The 14,592-nt window shown below is 43.8% G+C and overlaps 1 protein-coding gene across 1 annotated transcript in view; it reads left to right on the forward strand.

The window, feature by feature from the left end:
- The first annotated feature begins 933 nt into the window (after positions 1-933).
- The window catches only part of SNRNP200 (small nuclear ribonucleoprotein U5 subunit 200), a 30,854-nt gene continuing 17,195 nt past the window's right edge, over positions 934-14,592 (forward strand). Inside the window, 14 exon segments of the mRNA XM_037806876.1 lie at positions 934-1,107; positions 1,638-1,801; positions 3,012-3,030; positions 3,032-3,179; positions 3,867-4,064; positions 4,543-4,598; positions 11,813-11,911; positions 12,260-12,412; positions 12,543-12,642; positions 12,802-12,938; positions 13,464-13,547; positions 13,640-13,813; positions 14,093-14,230; positions 14,406-14,561. Coding sequence (XP_037662804.1) covers positions 1,063-1,107; positions 1,638-1,801; positions 3,012-3,030; positions 3,032-3,179; positions 3,867-4,064; positions 4,543-4,598; positions 11,813-11,911; positions 12,260-12,412; positions 12,543-12,642; positions 12,802-12,938; positions 13,464-13,547; positions 13,640-13,813; positions 14,093-14,230; positions 14,406-14,561 — 1,671 coding nt within the window. The 5' untranslated portion in view covers positions 934-1,062.

Below are 14,592 nucleotides of genomic sequence, written 5' to 3' on the forward strand. Positions count from 1 at the left end.
CCAGGGGAGCCCTGAAGCTGATAAGACAAGGATCTGGGCTGCACTAAAGGCAGCGGGGGCATTCCTTCGTGGTCGCCAATTGTTACCATTAGAAAACATGGTCCTGGATAGTCCCACCTGATCCTGCATCAGAGAAGCAAGTCTCTTAGCTTTGGTGAGAAGGTGAACTTACTAAAGATGCATCAACAAGGAACTGGAAGAAAGAAAAACCCTTCAAGCCCAGTTCCTAGTGAGAAGAGTTGTTCGGACTTTTACAACGCTAGACACACAAAAACTTGGACAGGAGCCAAAAGAAATCAGAAAGGAAAAAAAAAAAAAATAGAAGAGAGAAAGCTGTTCCATCAGCGTTTCCTTGTAATCTTGAAGTCCACCCCTCATTCAGGTTTGTTTTTCAAAAAGCCAGTTCTTTATCAGACAATATGGTGGTTTCCTCCTGTGGGCAATGCTGGGAAAGTTCCCAGGAGCAGAGAGCAAGTTTTTTGTTGTTGTTGAGATTAGAGCAACAGCAAATTATTTTAACAAGGGCTTTTCATGGTTAGAATAACTCAAGGCTGCTTGAGTGAAGTGATATTAATAAGCATTTTTTTTCCTATTGGCTATTGAGGACTATCCTAAGCCTTTTCCAGCTAAAGAATTATATTGAGTATTTTCTACTTATCCAGCCATCACTGGGGCCCCGTGAGATCCTGGCCGATAAACGCCTACTGGGCTTTCTCCCTTCTTGGATACTCCAAGAGGTGTACGCTTCCTTACGATTGGAGGGGTCTGGGGGTGCCCGGGAATGCGAGGCCCTGCTACCCAAATGCCCAGGCGAGGCCGGAACTAAAGTCGCGAAATCCGGGTGCCAGGGGACCACAAAGCCAGGGGAAGCGGCGGCGCACGTTCGCTTGCAACACGCTCCCCCACTCTTCCGGGCGCGCGACCCGGAAGCGGAAGGGGGACATTTCTTTTCCCCTTCTGTGCGTCTTTCTTGCGTGTTTCAGCCCCGCGGGTGCGAGCCCAGGCGGCCGTTCGCTTTGTTCTGTGAGGAGGTACCGCTGAGGGCGCGGAGTAGCCGCGGCCATGGCGGACGTGACCGCCCGTAGCCTGCAGTACGAGTACAAGGCGGTGCGTGTGGGCTTGAGGGAGGACTCGGGGCGAAGGAGCTGGATGGGAAGCGGGGGGCCGCGGAAGGGAGCTCCAGCCTGAAAGCCGACCGGAGACCGGAGAAAGCTGAGGAGAAACCGGGTCGGGGCGCAGGTGGGGCTCCACGGCGCTGTGAATAGCCCCGTCGGGGGCTGTGGCGGGCGGGCCGCGCCGGGGGCTCTGCTCGGAGGGCTAGTCCCGGGCCCCTCGCGCAGGCCACCTCCGCCGGACCCGCCGCTAGCTTCCCAGGTGTGCGCTCTTCCGGGCTGTGCTAGGAGCCAGGATCGTTCACCTGCTTTGACAGGTCGTGGAACTTAATTCGGCCCTTTGCCCGTGCGCAGTGTTATAAAATGCTACTGCTTCCGCAGGAAAGCATCTTTTTATTCCGTCTAGTGGTCAGCGTTTAGGTCCTCCGCTTCCTGCCTCCTTTGTTATCATCAGTTGGTGTCCTCGTGCTATAGGATATTGGACCAGCTTATGTCCAGGTTGTGATAATATTGTGACCTTTTCAGAATTCGAATCTTGTCCTCCAAGCTGACCGCTCGCTCATTGACCGCACCCGCCGGGATGAACCCACGGGGGAGGTGCTGTCCCTGGTAGGGAAACTGGAGGGCACCCGGATGGGAGATAAGGCTCAGAGGACCAAACCGCAGATGCAGGAGGAAAGAAGGGCCAAGTGAGTACCAGGGGAAAACTGTTTTTTCCTTCAGATCCAGAATCCCTTCCCAGTATATTTTTGTCTAAATGCCTGGTACAACAAGCGGGTCAGTGTCATTAAAACAACTTGGTGAAGGTAAGAGCATTGCCTGAGAGTTAAAAGGTTCTTTGGCAGTAACAAGCGTAGCTGCAGTGGAAAGTAACTTTCTGCTACCTTTTTCTAACATACCTGTTTCTGGTCCACAGACATCTTTTTATTCACAGTATTTTCAAGACCTTTGTCTTTGTTACTCTTTTTTAATTCCATTGTTAGCTTCTCACCCATTCTTTCCTCTGCTGTTGCTTACTTCCTACTTATTTTTTTGTCGTAAACTAACACCCAAGCATCCAAAGTATGAAAAACAGGTTTTGTTTTTTTTGTTTTTCCTTCTTGGGAGAAATATTTCAAAACCTAAATAATCATTGACTTTATCTCACCGTCATCTTTTGTCCCTGAACATCTCCGTGTCTCCCTCCTCTCCATGATAAGTTCTCAGACATTCCTGTGCCATTTTGATTAAGGGAGTTATATTTGAAAGAAGTTAATGCATCGTTGGCCCTTCAGTTCTCAGAGTATTTCTTCTGTCCCAGATTTGTTGTAATTTGTTGGGAGTCAGTGGCAGCAGATTTCTCTCGGGTCTTCAGTTTCTGAAGGCAGGGAAAGAAAATGCCTCTGAGGGTGAAAGCCTAGTCAAACTCAAGTGGTATAATATCCTACAAAGTGTAAAGGGTTTTTTCCTCTTTTAATGAATGAGGAGACAGTCCTGTTGTAACATTCAGTGTTTCTGATAAGGGGTTCCTTTTTTGTGTGTCCCATCAAGAAATGTCAATTATAAAGTGCAGTTATAATAATATTTTTTGGTCAGTTGTAGCAAATGTACCACCACTTATGCAAAGTGGTTAATAAAGGTAGGGGTGGGGTGTGTATGGGGGAACACTATGTAATATATTCTGTAAGGTTTTTCTGTAAACCTACACTGCTCTAATAATATCTGTAAAAGAAAGAGATATCTCCTGCAGGTGACTAAGGGCAAGGGGGAATTGTTTGCATGAGATACAGGTTCCTCTTTTACAAATATTAGGTGTGGTGCCATGAAGCAGAGGCAGAAAAGGGGTTGTGCTCGTAATTTAGTTTTGCCTTGATGAGGGAAGGATCCTGCCTGTTTAATGCCAAATGTGTGTCTTGTTAGGCGAAGAAAGCGTGATGAGGGACCGGCATGACATCAACAAGATGAAAGGCTATACCCTGCTGTCAGAGGGCATTGATGAGATGGTGGGCATCATCTATAAGCCCAAAACTAAGGAGACCCGCGAGACCTATGAGGTGCTGCTCAGCTTCATCCAGGCAGCCCTTGGGGACCCAGGTAAGGCAGCCAGAGGGCCAGGCCCTCTTTTTGGAAAGGGGAAGGCGGTCCCCAGCCGAGAGACACCAGGTTGAATCTTGTTTCCAGCTTTGCCTGTGCGGGCTGTTTACTGAGCATTTAACTTACTGGGACAGCACATTACCTGTCTGCTGTCTTTCAGTCCTCACAGTAACTCCCTGAGATAGATGCTGTTGTTCATTTTCTATTTTGTGGAAGGGAGACCCGAGGAGCAGAGGTGGTATTTGGCAGAGCCGGGTTGGGATCCCAGGTAGTCGCCAGAATCCACTCTGAGCCCTGACATGAGCACGAGTGGGTTAAGGACCTGTAGGGGTCTCTGAGAGACTCTGGTGAGGGAAGGTGGCAGAGGAAATGAGGACAAAGAATTACCCAAAGTGTGGCAGCCAGGGGTGGGTGGCAGAGTGCTTTTCCCTACCCGGAGACGTGGCTGACTTGTTGGGAGCTGTTATCCTCCTCCCTACCTAGTCCTTCTTAAAAGTTTGTGTGGCATTTTTGATCAACGTTGATGAAAACAGTCAGGGCCTGGTAGGATGCAGGCTTTTATAAGGAGTGGAGGTTTTGAAGAGGTGTGGCTCTTTACATTCTCCAGTCGCACAAAGCTGGTCAGTGATGTTCCACATATTACTGTTCTAAATTTTGTTTGTTTGGTTGGTTTTTTGTGCCACCAGCCACGTGATATCCTTTGTGGGGCAGCTGATGAAGTTCTAGCCGTCCTAAAGAATGAAAAGCTACGGGACAAGGAAAGGCGAAAGGAGATTGATCTGCTGCTGGGTCAGACAGATGACACCAGATACCATGTGCTGGTAAACTTGGGCAAAAAGATCACAGACTACGGTGGAGACAAGGAAATCCAGAATATGGGTAACTGAGCTCTTTTTGTTCTGATCATATTAACTGGTTGCTTCTTGACTCCTAAATGTGCATTTTGTAGCAATGTTTATTAAAAAAGCTAAAAAGCTCTCAACGTGTCCATGAGATCTGCAGCCAGTTTTGTGTTTACTGAAGTTATAACTGATGGACACCAAATTCCCTAGATTCCAGCAGCTGTTTCTTTATTTTGGGGTTTTCTTGGGACTCGTTTATCGTATAGAACAGGGGAGAGAACCCAAGACTCGAGGGGCTGGGAAACAGAACAGAGCTGAATGAAGCTTGGCAGGCTGGAGAAGGCCTCACTGGTAGCAGTGCAGGTGGTTCTTAGTTGACCCTTCAGGTGTCTGTGAGCCCTTAGACCTTAGACGTTTTTGGATGAGAGTCAAGTCAGTTGCCAGGGGAGGAGATTTAGTGCCTCCTATTTCACTGGCCACTCACTGCCCTCGTTCTAATCTCTTGTCATTTCAGGATGACAACATTGATGAGACATATGGCGTGAATGTGCAGTTCGAATCTGATGAGGAGGTGAGTGATAAAGCAGATGGACCTACTCTGTTCTTGTTTTTGAAACTGTCAAGGTGATGGTACCACTCCTAGTGTAAACAAGTGTGCTAGCTTAAGCCAGATTAATTTTTCTTTGCCAACTGATTTTTTTTTCATTTTTTGTTGTGAAATATAACATATACAGAAAAGTGATAACTTTCAAAGTATGATGTAACAAGTAGTTAGAAAGCAAATTTCAAAGCATTTTATGGGTTGCAGTTCCACTATGTCAAGTTATTTCCTTTTAGCTATTCTAGTACTCTAGAAACTAAATAAAAAATTTATATGTAGATTCAGTATTCATAGTCCTTTGTTAAATCCTATCTTGTCATTTGCTGCTCATCCTTCTCATTTGATCACCTTCACAATCTTCAGGGATATCTGAGAAGTGACCACCCTAACTTGTTCATATTGAAAAGGTGTGTCAGTGTTACGGGGAAGGGAATTCATCTGGTTGATGTTCTTAGAGAGGCTGTTGCTTCTGGGTTTTGGGACTTTTCTGGCATAGGAATACTCTGGAGGATTTAAGTTTCTGAGAAGGAAACTTAGTGACTGAAACTTTTAGAGAGTCTCAGATAGGGGCCTAGGCATTCTTTAGTATTTTGGGGACTACTGTTGATTAGGGCTTGGCTTACTGTGGCCATTTGGGATATCTAGCTGGAGCTTGCATAGGAGTAACTTCCAGGATATCCTCTTGATTCTATCTGAAATTTTTTAACCACTGAAATCTATTTTGTTACCTTTCTTTTCCCCCTTTTGGTCAAAAAGGCATTCTCAATCCCTCAATGCTGGGGTAGACTCATTTCTGGGAGTGTGTCCCATGTTGCCAGGGAGACTCATTCCCCTGGGAGTCATGTCCCACATAGTGGGGGAGGCTGATGAATTTATTTGCAGAGTTGGGCTTAGAGAAAGGCCACATCTGAGCAACAAAAGAGGGTCTCTGGAGGTGCCTCCTAGGCATAATTATAGGTGGACTTAGCCTCCTCTTTACAGCCGCTAAGTTTCACTAGTGCAAGCCTCAAGATAGAGGGGTTGACTTATTAAGTAGGGTGTTCGTAATTTCACGTAACAATTATTCTGTCCAGATAAACAGTGTCTCACATTATCTTCACTTAGTTACACAACCATCATTGCTTTTAAATGATTATCATAATCTAAAACACCCTAAAGCTCTTACCAGCCCTAATTATTTATCCTTAGTATTAGTGTGGTACTGGTAAGGTATTCATGCCTATTAAATATAACCTATAATATTGCAATAGGCAGTTTTTCCCATACATCATTCTGTTGTTAACTGTTTGTACGAGTGTCATACCTTAGAATTAAATCATGCAAGCACTTATTTATATTTGTTGTGCTAATCTGTGGGATACACCCCTTTAAACAACCCCTTTCAATGATGTTTGCCTTCATTGCATGGCACGGCTACTTATAATCCCATTAACGAGCTATTATCACCTCGTCTATTCCTGTACCTTTAAGTTCACCATCATTAACATGTTTATACATATTAGATTATCGTCCCCCCTTCACTAGCTTCTGTCTATCTCTAGGTCCGCTATATTCTACATTATAAGACACTGATTTTCCATTGTTCAGGGAGTTCATATTAGTGATAACATACAATGTCTCCTTTTGTGTCTGACTTATTTCACTCAGCATTATGTCTTCAGGGTTCATCCATGTTGCCATATGTTTCAGGACCTTGTTCCTTATTGCTGCATAATATTCCATAGTCATATACCACATTTTGTTTATCCACTCCTCTGTTGACTTGGATTGTTTCCGTCTCTTGGCAATCGTGAACAGTGCCGCTGTGAACATCGGTGTGCAAATGTTTGTGTTCCTGCTTTCAGATCTTCTGGGTATATCCCAAGAAATGGAATTGCTGGATTATAGGGTAACTTGATATCCAGTTTTCTGAAGGACTGCCAGACTGTCTTCCACAGCAGCTGTACCATTATACATTCCCACTAGCAGTGAATAAGAGTTCCAATTTCTCCACATCCTCTCCAGCCTTTGTAGTTTTCTGTTTTTTTTTAATGGCAGCCATTCTTAGTGGTGTGAGATGATATCTCATTGTGGTTTTTATTTGCATTTCCCTAATAGCTAGTGAAAATGAACATGTTTTCATGTGCTTTTTAGCCATTTGTATTTCCCTTTCAGAAAAATACCTTTTCATATCTTTTGCCCATTTTATAATTGGGTGGTTTGTTCTTTTGTTGTTGATTTGTATGATTTCTTTACATATGCTGAATATCAGTCTCTTATCAGCTATATTTTCTCCCATTGAGTTGGCTGCCTCTTTACCTTTTTGACAAAGTCCTTTGAGGCACAGAAGCTTTTAATTTTGAGGAGTTCCTATTTATCTGTTTTTTCTTTTGTTACTTTTGCTTGGGGTGTAAGGTCTAAGAGGCTACCTTCTATTACTAGATCTTGAAGAAGTTTTCCTATATGATCTTCTAAGAGTTTTATTGTGCTGTCTCTTATATTGAGGTCTTTGATCCACTTTGAGTTAATTTTTGTATAGGTTGTGAGGTAGGGGTCCTCTTTCATTCTTGTGGATATGGATATCCAGTTCTCCCAGCCCCATTTGTTGAAGAGACTGCTCTGTTCCAGTTCAGTGGATTTGGGGGCCGTATAGAAAATCAATCGACCATAGATTTGGGGGTCTATTTCCAAACTCTCAATTCAAGTTCATTGATCAGTATGCGTCTCTCTGTGCTAGTGCCGTGCTGTTTTGACCACTGTGGCTTTTTTAAGAAAAATTTTGGCAATTCGAGGCCCCTTTCCCTTCCAAATAAATTTGATGACTGGCTTTTCCAGTTCTACAAAGTTCCAAAGTAGGTTATTGGAAATTTGACAGGAATTGTGATGAATCTGTAGATCAGTTTGGGTAGAATTGACATCTTAACGACATTTAGCCTTCCTATCCATGAACATTGAATATCTTGCCACCTATTTAGGTCCTTTTTGATTTCTGTTAGTTGAATTTTGTGATTATCTGTGTAGAAAATTTGGCTAAGTTTTTTCCTAGGTACTTGATTTTTTTAGTTGCCGTTGTGAATGGAATTTTTTCTTGACTGCCTCTTCAGTTAAGTCATTAGGAACATTACTGACTTTTCCACGTTAATCTTGTATCCTGCCACTTTGCTGAATTTGTTAGCTCAAGTAGCTTTGTCATTGATTTCTCAGGATTTTCCAAATATAAGATCGTATCCTTTGCAAATAATGACAGCTTTACTTCTTCCTTTCCAATTTGGATGCCTTTTATTTCTTTGTCTTGCTGAATTGTTCTGGCTAGAACTTCTAGCACAATGTTGAATGATACAGGTGACAGTGGGCTTCCTTGTCTCATTCCCAATCTTAGGGGGAAGGCTTTCAGCCTCTCAACGTTGAGTACCTTGCTGGCTGTGGGTTTTTCAAATATGCTGTTAATGATACTGAGGAAGTTTCCTTTAATTTCTACATTTAGAAGTGTTTTTATCAAAAAAGGCTGCTGAAATTTGTCAGACACTTTTTCAGTGTTTATCGAGATGATCATTTGATTTTTCCCTTTTGATTAGTTCATGTGTTGTATTACTTGATTGATTCTCTTATGTTGAACCACCCTTGCATGCTGGAAATGAATCCCACTTGGTCGTGGTGGATAATTCTTTTAATGTGCCTTTGGATTTGACTTGCAAGTATTTTGTTGAGAATTTCTGCATTTATATTTATTAGGGAGATTGGTATGTAGTTTTCCTTTCTTGTAGTATCTTTATCTGGTTTTGGTACTAGAGTGATATTAGCTTCATAAAATGATTTAGGTAGTGTTCCTTTTTCTTCAGTTTTTTTAAAGATTTTGAGCAGGAATGGTGTCAGTTCTTTTTGGAAAGTTTTGTAAAATTCCTCTGTGAAGCCATCTGGCCCTGGGTTTTTATTTGTAGGAAGCTTTTTGATGGTTGATTGGATCTCTTTACTTGTAATTGGTTTGTTGAGGTCTTCTGTTTCTTCTCATGTCAGTCTAGGTTGTTCATATGTTTCCAGAGAATTATCCATTTCCTCTAAGTTGTATAGCTTGTTGGCACACAGTTGTTCATAGTATCCTCTTATGATTTTTAAAATTTCTTTGGGATCCACAGTAATGTCCCCCCTCATTGCTGATTTTATTTGGGTCTTCTCTTTTTTTGACTTTGTCAGTCTATCTAAGGGTTTGCCAGTCTTGTTGAACTTCTCAAAGAATGAACTTTTGGTTTTATTTATTCTCTCTATTGTGTTTTTTGTTCTCTGGATCATTTATTTTTGCTTTAATCCTTGTTATTTCTTTTCTTCTGCTTACTTTAGGGTTAGTTTGCTGATCATTCTCTAGTTCTTAAAGTGTTCAATTAGGTCTTTGGTTTTAGCTCTTTCTTCCTTTAATGTATGCATTTAGAGCTATAAATCATCCCCCCCACCCCCAGCACTGCCTTTGCTGTATCCCATAGGTTTTGGATGTTGAGTTTTTGTTTTCGTTCGTCTCTAGATATTTACTGATTTCTCTTTAATTTTTTCTTTGACCCACTGGTTGTTCAGGAGTGTGTTGTTTAACCTCCATATATTTGTGAAAGGTCTGGTTCTTTGGTAGTTATTGATTTACAGTTGCATTCCGTTATGGTCAGAAGATGTGCTTTGAATAATTTCAGTCTTTTTAAATTTATTGAGACTTGTTTTGTGCCCCAGCATATGCTCTATCCTGGAGAACATTCATGAGCACTAGAGAAGAAGGTATATCCTGGCAATTTGGGATGTAACACTCTATATGTCTAATTCATTTCTCATATTGTTTAGGTTCTCAATATCCTTATTGGTCCTCTACTTGTTCTACCTATAGAAGGGTGTGGTGTATTAAAGTCTCCCACGTTATTGTAGATGTGTCTGTTGCTCCCTTCGGTTTTGCCAGTGTTTGTCTCATGTATTTAGGAGCTCCTTGATTGGGTGAATAATTATTTACGATTGTTATTTCTTTTGGTGAATTGTCCCTTTTATTAATATAGAGTCTCCTTCTTTTCTCTTATGACATCTATGCATTTAAAGTCTGTTTTGTCTGAAATTAGTATTGCTACCTCTGCTTTCTTTTGGCTGCAGTTTGTGTGTTCCCTCCCCTGCTTGGTGGTCCTCTCGCTGTTGCCAGCCAGCCCCCTTCAGAGGTCCCGGCTTAGTAAACTTGCTCATCCTTTGAGACGCAGTTTCTCCGGTTTTTCATCCAAGTCCCCACCACGTATCATAGAGGTCCCTCTCTGACTGCTCACACCCTGAAACCACTGTCCTGGGCATTTTTCTGCCTTTTCCCTAGTTTCTTTGACAGAGAAGTTTGCTGTGCCTCACTTATTCTGCCCTCTTTCTGGAAGTTCAAGCCATATTAATTTTTTTTTTTTTAATTTTAATGCAATTTTATTGAGATATATGCACATACCATACAATCATCCACAGTGTACAATCAGTTGTTCACAATATCATCATATAGTTGTGCATTTATCACAATTTTTGAACATTTTCATTATTCCAAAAAAAATAAGAATAAAAATTAAAATAAAAGTAAAAATGAACACCTGAAACATCCCATCCCCACAATCCCTCCCTTATTATTCATTTACTTTTATCCCCAGTTTCTACTCATGTGTCCATTCACTGGTTAAATGGCGTGTCACCCAGGTTTTCACAATCACATGGTCACACTGTATAAGCTATATAGTTATACAGTCATCTTTAAGAATGGAAGCTACTGGATTGCAGTTCAACAGTTTCAGGTATTTCCTTCCAGGTGTTCTAATACACTAAAAACTAAAAAGGGATACTATCTAAAGCATAAGAATAACTTCCAGAAAGACCTCTCCACTCCATTGGAATTCTCTCAGCCACTGAAACTTTATTCTGTTCATTTTTCTTCCCCCTTTTGGTCAAGAATGCTTTCTCAATCCTATAATGCCGTGTCCATGCTCATACCCGAGAGTCATGTCTCATGTTGCCGGGGAGATTTACATCCCTGGGAGTCATGTCCCATGTAAGCCATATTAATTTTATGTTGCTGGATGGGTGTCATACTTAAGCAGTATGTATTGTTTTGCAAAAAAAAGTTATTGTGTTTAGCTTTAGGTAAATTTGTAAAGCAAAATTAAATCAACAAATAATACTTTAAAATAAACCTAATGGGTCAAATAAAGATAGATAAAGTACAGTGGATACCAGTTGTGTTTTTCTTACTGTATTTTGAACTTCTTGTGATCATAATTTCTCATTAGTTCAGCACTGTGTTCCACTGCCAGTTTTGAAAGAAAGAAAGCATATTTGTCCCAAGCCCTGGCACAGTTTGCACACTGTTCAACAGTTACAGCGGTCACTGGGGTTGTTATTTACCTTTTGACAAGGATTTCTGGACTAGAATTAAATGGGGACAAGTGGGAAACTAAAAAAATTGTAAACTCACCTTAGAGTTCCCAGTGGATGGGTTTGCCTCCTGGAAGGTAAAATGCTGGCTTGGGGGTGTCATATATCGAACGGAAAGAAAGAGTGGCATGGGAGAGTCAGGCAAAAACTGAACTGGAGGCCAAGACATCTGAATTTTTGTCCCATGTCTTGGGTAGGTCATTTGGCCTCAGTTTCTTTTTCTGTAAAAGGTGATAGAAATAGATGACTGCTAACCTCCTTCCTATAGTATAGAACAAGATTTTATGATTTTAAAGTAATAACAGACTGAAAGAATAGTTTTCTCATAGCAATTCATTAACTTAGAAAATGGTTATTATTTCTTAAGTACCTGCTCTGACCATGACATTGTTAAGTACTGGGACTGCTATGCTGAGCAAGCCAAGTGTGGTCTTTCCATCTTGGGATCACTGTTGGCTTTCCCAAGCCTGCCTCTGTAGTCTAAAAAGCTCTGATTTTTTTTGAGTATTGATTTTGGGCCTATGAGAGAGGCTGTGATGATCCAGTTGACACTGTTTCAGCGGGGAGTGAGAAGCAGAAGAGATGTGGGCGCCATCTGACAACTTCCACACAGTGGGTCTGAGGGTAGTGAGGGCATTCCATCGTGTGTGCCTGGAGTTAGGCTGACCTCGGCTCTGAGAAGCTGCTGGTTTCATCTAACCACAGGGCTGATTTGGGGTGACTCGAGAGGTTCTGTGGGGATGCCAGGATCAGCTCCAGGTCATGGATGGGGGTTGGGGCTGTTTCCACAGGAAGGTGATGAAGATGTGTATGGGGAGGTTCGAGAAGAGGCCTCTGATGATGACATGGAAGGGGATGAGGCCGTTGTGCGCTGCACCCTCTCGGCTAACGTGAGTGCCACCACTTCCCATCACCACAGGGCCTGTCACATCTGGGCATAGCAGTCTTTCCCGTGCCAGGACCTGCTGTGTGTTGTTGATAGCTCCACCTCATTAGAGGATGAGCTGCAATCAGCATTTAGTCTCTTGATTTTCTGAAGATTTCAGCCTGGGTCATCATCCCCTTCCCTAAGGCATGAGGTGATGAGATCTTAGCCTGTGTGCGCCCAGTCTTAATATAGCACAAAGTCCTCCAAGGAAGCTGGTCATGGGATGGAGAGTAGAAGTTTGCCACAGGGCAGTGAGAAGCACTTCAGCAAACAGAGGCCTGGTAAGCCAAGTACTTGGTGGTTGTTGTAGCTCGTTGCCTCGGGTGAGCTGATGAGTTCCAAGAAGAAGGATTTGCACCCTCGGGATATTGATGCCTTTTGGCTACAGCGGCAGCTCAGTCGTTTCTATGATGATGCCATTGTGTCGCAGAAGAAGGCTGATGAAGTGTTGGAGATTCTGAAGGTATGGCCAAGAGAAACAATTTTTTCTGTGGGGAAAAGTGGCTAAAATGTGTTTCTGTGTTCGGTGCCTTGTAGCAGATGGGGAGTGTCTGCAGCAGATGGCACTCCTAATGGTGTCACTCCCTCTGCAGACAGCCAGTGACGATCGCGAATGTGAGAACCAGCTGGTTCTGCTCCTTGGCTTCAACACGTTCGATTTTATTAAAGTGCTGCGGCAGCACAGGATGATGAGTGAGTATAGAGGGGCCTGGGTGTGTATGTGTGTATGTGCAGGATAGAGACTGTGTTGCTTTCCTAGCTTTGGCATACATTTCGCTTTTTATCTTCTTCTACCCAAGTTTGAGGCTAATTTTCTCTCATCCTTCCTTTGCTTCCTTTTTTCGTTGGCAGTTTTATACTGCACCTTGCTGGCCAGTGCACAGAGTGAAGCTGAGAAGGAAAGAATCATGGGGAAAATGGAAGCTGATCCAGAATTGGCCAAGTTCCTCTACCAGCTCCATGAAACTGAGAAGGAGGATCTGATCCGAGTAAGGGCCAGATTGGTTTGTCTGATTCCTGAGTGAGGTCATTTGCTTTGAAAAGGGGACATTGGCTAGGAGGTTGCAATATAAAGCTCAGTTCCTAATAAAAAGGGAAGTTGAAGAAGTGAAGTGTTTTCCTGAATTCTCTGGGGTTTGTTAGTGGGTACAGATTAGAGTCCATGCATGCTAGTGGCTGTCTTCACCAGCACCATGTAGACATTTCACTGTTTCAGAAACTGAAAATACAGACATATGTGTTTGCTTAATACAGAACTCAGGCTTCTGCTCCTCAGAGAAAGCCCTTGATGCTGAATTGTAGAGCATCTACTCCTGACACGTTAAGGTGGTGCTTTTTCTTAAAGATGTTGGTTTGCTTGGATCGTTCTGGTGGTCTCCGTGGCAGGTGTCTGAGTGGAAAGGGCACTCTCTCTGTGTCGGGACTTACTAACCATGCCTTGTGAGTCTGTCTCAGCGAGGCAGCGACTGACAAGGACAGTGATGAATAGTTTTTATTTGGATTTCCTGCTGCAGGAAGAGAGGACGCGGCGAGAGCGAGTACGCCAGTCCCGTGTGGACACAGACCTGGAGGCCATGGACCTGGACCAGGGTGGAGAGGTGGGCAGTGGCCCAAGCCTGGGTGTGGTGGGTGGACCCTTGCCTGCTTGGCTCGCTCACCTCCTCTGTGTGTCTGTTCTCTCTGTTCCCAGGCCCTGGCTCCACGGCAGGTTCTGGACTTGGAGGACCTGGTTTTCACCCAGGGAAGCCACTTCATGGCCAATAAACGCTGCCAGCTCCCAGATGGGTCCTTCCGTCGCCAGCGTAAGGGCTATGAAGAAGTGCACGTGCCCGCCCTGAAACCCAAACCCTTTGGCTCGGAGGAAGTGAGTGAACTGCTTGTCTCCGTTTTCTCCTCAGGTCACCTCCCAGTTCAGATTTCAGCCCGCTGATCAGAAGGTGGCCTCATCTCATAGGTCGTTTATTCTAGGAGTGGAAGCTGTCTCACAGTTTTCCCATTCTGATTTTCAGCCCAGGGGATAGTATTGATCTCTCTAGACTGACCTTCAGAGAAACAAACATGCAGGCTGTCAGGAATCGAAACCCTGGTGTTCTCTCAAAAACAATCCTGCCGATACGACGTGAATGGCATTTTCTCCTTCTAGCAACTGCTTCCGGTGGAAAAGCTGCCAAAGTATGCCCAGGCCGGATTCGAAGGCTTCAAAACACTGAATCGGATCCAGAGCAAGCTCTACCGTGCCGCCCTGGAGACCGACGAGAACCTGCTGCTATGTGCTCCGACTGTAAGCACTCCCGACGACTTTGTGCTTAGGGAATGTGGTCTGTAGTTTCAGTGGCAGGATTGTTTTTCATCACTCCCCACCCCCCTCCAGTCCCCAGCACCCCAGGGCATGCTCTGTTCTCTGCTATAGCAATGAGCCCAGAAGTTAGGGCCTGTTTGTCCCCGTTCTCTCTTAGGGGGCCGGCAAGACCAACGTGGCCCTGATGTGCATGCTCCGCGAGATAGGGAAGCACATCAACATGGACGGCACCATCAACGTGGACGACTTCAAGATCATCTACATCGCCCCCATGCGCTCCTTGGTGCAGGAGATGGTGGGCAGCTTTGGGAAGGTGAAGAGTAGGCCTTGCCTCCAGAAGGTTC

The sequence above is a fragment of the Choloepus didactylus genome, chromosome 17 (genome assembly GCF_015220235.1).
Source record: "Choloepus didactylus isolate mChoDid1 chromosome 17, mChoDid1.pri, whole genome shotgun sequence".
Classification (NCBI taxonomy): domain Eukaryota; kingdom Metazoa; phylum Chordata; class Mammalia; order Pilosa; family Megalonychidae; genus Choloepus; species Choloepus didactylus.